The 6,573-nt window shown below is 40.0% G+C and overlaps 2 protein-coding genes across 2 annotated transcripts; both read left to right on the top strand.

Moving 5' to 3' along the window:
* The first annotated feature begins 864 nt into the window (after window positions 1-864).
* On the top strand, window positions 865-1,530 carry LOC136998971 (uncharacterized). Its single transcript, XM_067352359.1, has one exon. It carries the CDS (start codon window positions 865-867, stop codon window positions 1,528-1,530), a length of 666 nt encoding a protein of 221 aa, XP_067208460.1.
* Window positions 1,531-2,802: 1,272 nt separating this feature from the next.
* On the top strand, window positions 2,803-6,341 carry LOC136998970 (uncharacterized). Its single transcript, XM_067352358.1, has 7 exons — window positions 2,803-3,113; window positions 3,259-3,579; window positions 3,808-3,983; window positions 4,097-4,639; window positions 4,718-4,852; window positions 4,923-5,290; window positions 5,517-6,341. The coding sequence occupies exons 1-7, from the start codon at window positions 2,803-2,805 to the stop codon at window positions 6,339-6,341; spliced, it is 2,679 nt and encodes an 892-aa protein (XP_067208459.1).
* Window positions 6,342-6,573: the final 232 nt, after the last annotated feature.

The following is a 6,573-nucleotide window of genomic DNA, read 5'->3' as shown; positions in this document are numbered from 1 at the left end:
TGCCGTTCAAGAATGTAGCGGCGTGTGTGCGTATCCAATTTATGTATATTTATTAAATCTTTGCCTTGCTAAAAATCTAATGAGTTTACAATATACTAAAAATACTAAATACTGAAAAGATTAGCAAGACCCCAACACAAGGTGTGTGCGCGCAGAAAGTTTATATGAATTAAATCTTTGCCTTACTAAAAGTATGATGAGTCTACTATATACTAAAAATTTTAAATACAGAAAAGATTAGCAAGACCCCAACGCAAGGTGTGTGCGCGCAGACAGTTTATATGAATTAAATCTTCGCCTTACTAAAGGTATGATGAGTCTACAATATACTAAAAATATTTGATACTGAAAAGATTAGCAAAACCCCTACGCAAGGTAAAGAGCATATTGTGTTTGAAAATTATTTTCAACTTCTATAATAGACACTAGCTATGTAATAGGCGGGGGGAGAGGCTCCGCCCCTCCTCCCTGCACCCCCCTCTCCGCCTGCACCCATTTCCCCCTCGGGGGGCTCCGCCCCCCGAACCCCCCGTGTTTCATCCTACTTACCAAAGTTTTTAATCTTTAACGTCAATTTTCTCGAAAACTATCAGTTTTACACAAAAAATGCATAAGACATAAATGATGTATTTTTACAAGAACTACAACTTTTATTTGAAACTTTTTTTTGTTACATCAATATTTCTCGAAATAATCTCAAAAAAGTGATATTTTTTCACTTTTTCTGACCTTGTTTTGACCTTGAAAATGACCTAGTCGGCGATTTTCATTATCATATTCGTAATCAGCGCGCCAAACTACATAAAATAGTGGAGTTTCAAAACAATCGGGCGTTTCACCTATTCGGAACTGCACCCGTGAAATATGTCGATCATGCAAGACGAGGTCAAGCGATTGAAAAGAAAGCGCACTACAATAAAGTCGCAATGCACAAGGGCTCACTCATATATAGAAGGAAGAGACGCCCAACGAGCAACAATAATAGAACTGCGTGTACGATTGCAGAAGTTACACACTGCATGGGACGAATTTAATCAGGTACAGTCAGAGATAGAAGCATTCGAGGAGGAAGCGGAAGTCCCAATAGAAAGCGACGAAAGGCCAACATTTGAAGAAAAATATTTCACGGTAACTTCAGCCTTCGAAACATTAATAGAGGAAAAACTCGCGGAAGCTCGTCCACTATTAACAGAGCAGAATTATCAGAGAAGAGAAGGCACTCCGAGAACAAACGGAACCAGCCTAAAGTTACCTCGTGTAAGCTTACTCATGTTCTCTGGTAAATATGAGGAATGGATAGCATATCGAAACATGTTCCACAGTATGATAGAACAGAATACAGTACTGCCCGATGTACAAAAGATGCAATACTTGCTGTCGTCACTCAAAGGAGAGGCCTTCGATGTGATAAGCTCTCTAGAGGCCTCAGCTGAAAATTATAGAGAAGCTTGGCAAATGCTGAAGGATAGATACGACGATCCTGGTCTCATCGTAGGAAAACACGTGAAGGCATTATTCGAGCTGCCATGAGCAAGGATAATCACTTTAAACCACATATAATGGAAAGGCTCCATATGTTTAACAAACGAGAAATAATGAAAATGGCGATAAGAGCCGTTGCAGGATGTTAGTGCTGAATTTTTTAATTTTTTTTAAAGAAATTAGTAAATTAGTCTACAAGAGACAGTTAAATTGTACACCGATCTCAAATCGAGATACTTAAAGTGTACGAAATTTAAAGTACATTGTTCTCATATATCGAGAAACTTTAATGTACGTATAGGAATTATTGTAAAGAAAGGAAGAGAGAAAAAATATCAGGGCGCGAGTGGCTAAGCCGGTAATCACTTTATTTTACGAAAACTACTGGACACGGTTCTCAAGCATATTCGTGCACTTAAGGCGCTCAAGAGACCTACGCAGTACTGGGACGATTTGATGATACATTTGATGACAAGCAAATAAGACCAATCAACGTATCGAGAATGGGAAACCACAATAGAGCGAGGTAAGTTACCAAACTTTGAGCAATTAATTAACTTTTTGAATCAGCGTTGCAGAGCGTTGGAAGCAGCGTCACGATCGACAAAAGCCGCAGATTCGTCATCTAAAGAAAAGGGAACGCATAACAAGAGTACTACAGCTCATGTGGCCACTACTAAGAGCATGTGCGGATTTTGCCACAAGGAGAATCATACGATTTACAAATGCAAGAATTTTTTGGATCTCGACATAAATCAACGAATAAAGAAGCTAGATCATATAAATTGTGCTTAAATTGTTTAAAGAATTTTCATTTTGCAAAGGATTGTGCAGCTGGGACGTGTCGGAAATGTGGCAAGCGTCACAATACCTTGTTGCACTCAGAGCAAATGTCGAAGAGTTAACCTGAATCGGATGCTAAAAAGGAAAAGGTTGATGGTCAAGAAGGAATAGAATCAGCCGTTGTAAGTAATACGTCGATAAATCCTGGGCATCAAATTTTATTAGCCACGGCGCTAGTAAATGTATTAAATAGCAAGAAAGGAGTCAGAACAATTCGAGCACTATTAGACAATGGATCTCAATCCTGTTTTGTCACACGCTGCAGGGAACTAGGACTTAATCAGCGAGATACTAATATTCCAGTGTGGACTCGGTCAGCAATCCATACAAACAAGAAGCATTGCGAAAATTATCATAGGATTTCGCACATCTGGATACAAAAGAGCGTTAGATTGCTTGGTGGTGGACACTATCACACAAAATCTTCCCGTCAGCAGAATAGGTAGGGAGGATTTACAAATACCCAAGGGCATCATAATGGCAGATTCTCAATTTGATCAACCAGCCAAAATAGAGCTTCTAATAGGAGCAGAAATATTCCTTGATTTGTTATGCATCGGCAGGATAAAGCTAGCAGATAATCAACCATCTTGGCAGAAGACATTGTTAGGATGGATTGTCTCGGGCGAACTCGCAACAGGGAGCTATCCAAAGGGTACGATCTGTAGTTTGGCCGTGAGGGAGCCATTAAATGACAGTCTTACAAAGTTTTGGCAATTGAAAGGCTGTAACAGAATAAATTCAAGAACGCCTGAAGAACGTGCATGTGAAATTCATTTTGCTAAAACGTACAAAAGAAATCATGATGGTAGATTCATCATAACATTGCCAGTCAAGACAAACATCCTTGACAACTTGAGTCATTCCAGAAAGATCGCAACACAGCGACTACATAGCTTGAAAAAAAAGGCTAAATCGGGATCCCCAACGTAGAATCAAATATAACAAGTTCCTGCAAGAATATAGAGAATTAGGTCACATGCGTAAGCTCCAGGAACCTGTCAACGATGATATGCCGCATTTTTATATGCCACATCATTGTATCATCAAGCAAGACAGCACTACTACAAAATTGCAGGTAGTCTTTGATGCATCAAGCAAGACCTCGAGCGGTGTCTCATTAAATGATGCACTCATGATAGGGCCTGTTTTGCAACAAGAAAGTACATCAATATTGATACGCTTCCGAACGTACAAATACGCTCTAATAGGAGATCTCGAGAAGATGTATAGGCAGATAATCGTCAACAAGGAGTAAACGTCGCTACAGAGAATTCTATGGAGAGAAAATCCAGCAAATATCATTGAAACCTACGAACTACTTACCTTAACCTACGGCACAGCATCAGCATCAGCATCAGCATTCGTGGCCACAAAGGTGATACGACAGCTAGCTGACTTAGAGGCCCATTCATTTCTCGAAGGAGCATCAGTAACACGTAGGGACTTTTATATCGATGACCTAATTACGGGTGCCAACAGCAAAACAAAATTGCTCGAAATCCGTGATCAATTGATATCTATGCTTAGTAAAGGTGGATTCAAGATACGTAAATGGGCATCTAACGATAGGGAAATATTGCAAAATCTCTCAAGCTCTTCCAAAGGTCAGCTATTAGAACTGGACAAAGATGGATTTGCAAAGACTCTAGGCATTAGTTGGAACCCCTCAGGGACGTTTTTCAGTATCGAATCTCAATCAGAATCAATTCAAGTACTCACACAAAGAGATCCATTCTGTCGCAAATATCACAAATATTTGATCCATTAGGACTTCTGGGCCCAGTTATCATAAATGCAAAAATTATGATTCAACAACTGTGGAAGACGCAAATAGATTGGGACAAAACGCTACCCACGGATCTTCAGTCAAAATGGTCGCATTACATTCAGGAGCTGCAGAAATTAGAAGACTTTGAAATACCACGAAAAATTATTGAGGATGATCATAATGTTTGCAAGAAACTCCATGGATTCTGTGATGCAAGCGAGCGGGCTTGTATTTATATGCGTAGCACCAAGAGTGATGGAGCCATAGACGTGCAATTGATATGTTCCAAATCTCAAATTGCACCCATTAAGGTATTGTCAATACCTAGATTGGAACTTTGCGGTGCACAATTGCTAGCTCAGCTCATGGACAAGGTCAGAAATGCATTGGAAATTAACATCGATAACAAATATTTTTGGACCGATTCATCAATAGTGTTGCACTGGCTTCGAGCAAGAAACAAGAAATTGCCGGTCTTCGTGGGGCACAGAGTCGGAGACATTCAAGAAATAACATCCATAGAAAATTGGAATCATGTTGAAAGTAAAGAAAACTCCGCTGATCTCATTTCGCGCGGAATTGATGCAAGGGAATTAATAAATTCTTAACTCTGGTGGGAAGGACCCAGTTGGCTACATGGTGACTATCTACTAAAAAATCAAGACGAAATAACGGAGCATGATGAGCATCAACATGAAGAATATGATAATTTAAAGGTGGTTGCAATATCTAATTATTCGCAAGGCAATCCATTCAGTAAATTCTCGACATTCAGCAGACTTATTCGAGTGGCAGCTACGTGCTTACGCTTCGCTCACAATTGCAGAGGACGAAAGGAGCACTTTGACGGTGGAGGAGTTACAAGAAGCTATCAAGAAATTAATAAGAAAAGATCAAGAAACAACATTCGATAAGGATATCAATGATTTAAAGGCCAAAGGAGTTGTATCAAGTAAAAGCAACTTGAAGCAATTAAATCGATTTATTGATCAGGAAGGCCTAATACGTGTTGGTGGTAGACTCCAACGTTCAAGTTTACAATCAGATGTCAAGCATCCGTATCTATTACATCAACGATCAAATCTTACAAGGCTTATTATCGAACATGAGCACCGAAGACTCATGCACACGGGAGCAGAAGCAACTTTAGCTGCCGTACGGCTTAAATACTGGTCGCTCAAGGCGCGCGGTACGGTAAGAAAATTATTACAAGGCTGCATAAAATGCTTCAAGTATATATATAGACCAAGATTCTCAGAGCAATTAATGGGAAGTCTACCTGCCTATCGTTACACCTTCAAGACTCTTCAGCTGCGTAGGCATAGATTTTTGCGGACCGATATACGTTCGCGAAGGGTCGCGTAGAAACAGTAAAAATGTAAAGGCTTATGTGTCAATATTCGTTTGTCTGGCGATAAAGGCGGTCCACTTGGAGGTGGTATCAAACATGAGCACTGACGCATTTCTCAACGCATTTAAAAGATTTATTGGACGAAGAGGTAAGCCTTCGGATGTCTTTTCGGACAACGGTACCAATTTTGTTGGTGCTAACCGTGAACTAGAGAAACTTAGAAATCTATTCAATAAAGAGGAACATCAAAGCAAAATCAAGGATGAGACAGCGATGGACCAGATCAAGTGGCATTTCATCCCCCCGCGAGCTCCTCATTTTGGAGGGCTTTGGGAGGCCACGGTGAAGGCCTTTAAGAGGCATTTCTACAAGGTCGCCGCTAATGTGGCGCTTACCTTCGAGGAGGCTTCAACTTTGGCGATTCAAATAGAATCTATTCTTAATTCGAGACCTTTAATTCCTGTATCTTCAGATCCCAATGATTTGAGTTATGTTTCAGCAGGACACTTCCTTATAAGCGAGGCAATAACGTCCTATCCTGAGCCCGACATAACTTTCCTAAAGACAAATCGCTTGTCGCGATGGCAACACCTTGAGCAAATAAGGCAGCATTTTTGGAAGCGCTGGTCATCCGAATATTTGCTCCAGCTTCACAATCGAACGAAATGGCAATCAAATCGTGGTCCAGCGCTCCGAATTGGACAATTGGTGGTTTGTCGCGAGGATGGGCTACCCCCCTTGAAATGGATGATTGGAAGAGTCGAAGAGATATTTCCAGGCCTCGACGGCATTGTTCGAACAGCGACAATTAAGACTGCAAATGGTTCATTCAAAAGAGCAGCTGCCAAATTAGCTATACTACCTACCGAAGATGCTAATACTCAAAAGAAGTAGCTTATATTTTAACAGTTTAGTTTAATCATATGTAGTACTCACTCTTAACAGTGTTACATTTTTGTTAATTCGAGTTAGACATTTATGTCACGTTACTATTTGATTTCAAGAAAATTTATTTGTTCCAACATTTGTTAATCACCCACTTTATTTATTTTGATAGTCAGAATCTATCAAGGCGCGCGGTATGTTACTGCTACTTTCAAATGTTTTAATTTCGCGCCTATATTAT

This window comes from Linepithema humile, chromosome 3 (assembly GCF_040581485.1).
Source record: "Linepithema humile isolate Giens D197 chromosome 3, Lhum_UNIL_v1.0, whole genome shotgun sequence".
Lineage (NCBI taxonomy): Eukaryota > Metazoa > Arthropoda > Insecta > Hymenoptera > Formicidae > Linepithema > Linepithema humile.
The sequence above is the reverse complement of the archived record's forward strand: the minus strand, read 5'-3'. Positions and strand labels throughout refer to the sequence as shown.

Bases quoted from the DNA above. Each gene is read 5' to 3' on its own strand.
- LOC136998971 (XM_067352359.1), top strand. From the start codon at position 865: ATGTCGATCATGCAAGACGAGGTCAAGCGATTGAAAAGAAAGCGCACT.
- LOC136998970 (XM_067352358.1), top strand. From the start codon at position 2,803: ATGGCAGATTCTCAATTTGATCAACCAGCCAAAATAGAGCTTCTAATA. The intron at 3,580-3,807 runs GTAAACGTCGCT...GGGTGCCAACAG, and splicing joins CAGATAATCGTCAACAAGGA to CAAAACAAAATTGCTCGAAA. The intron at 4,853-4,922 runs GTAAATTCTCGA...TCACAATTGCAG, and splicing joins TTCGCAAGGCAATCCATTCA to AGGACGAAAGGAGCACTTTG.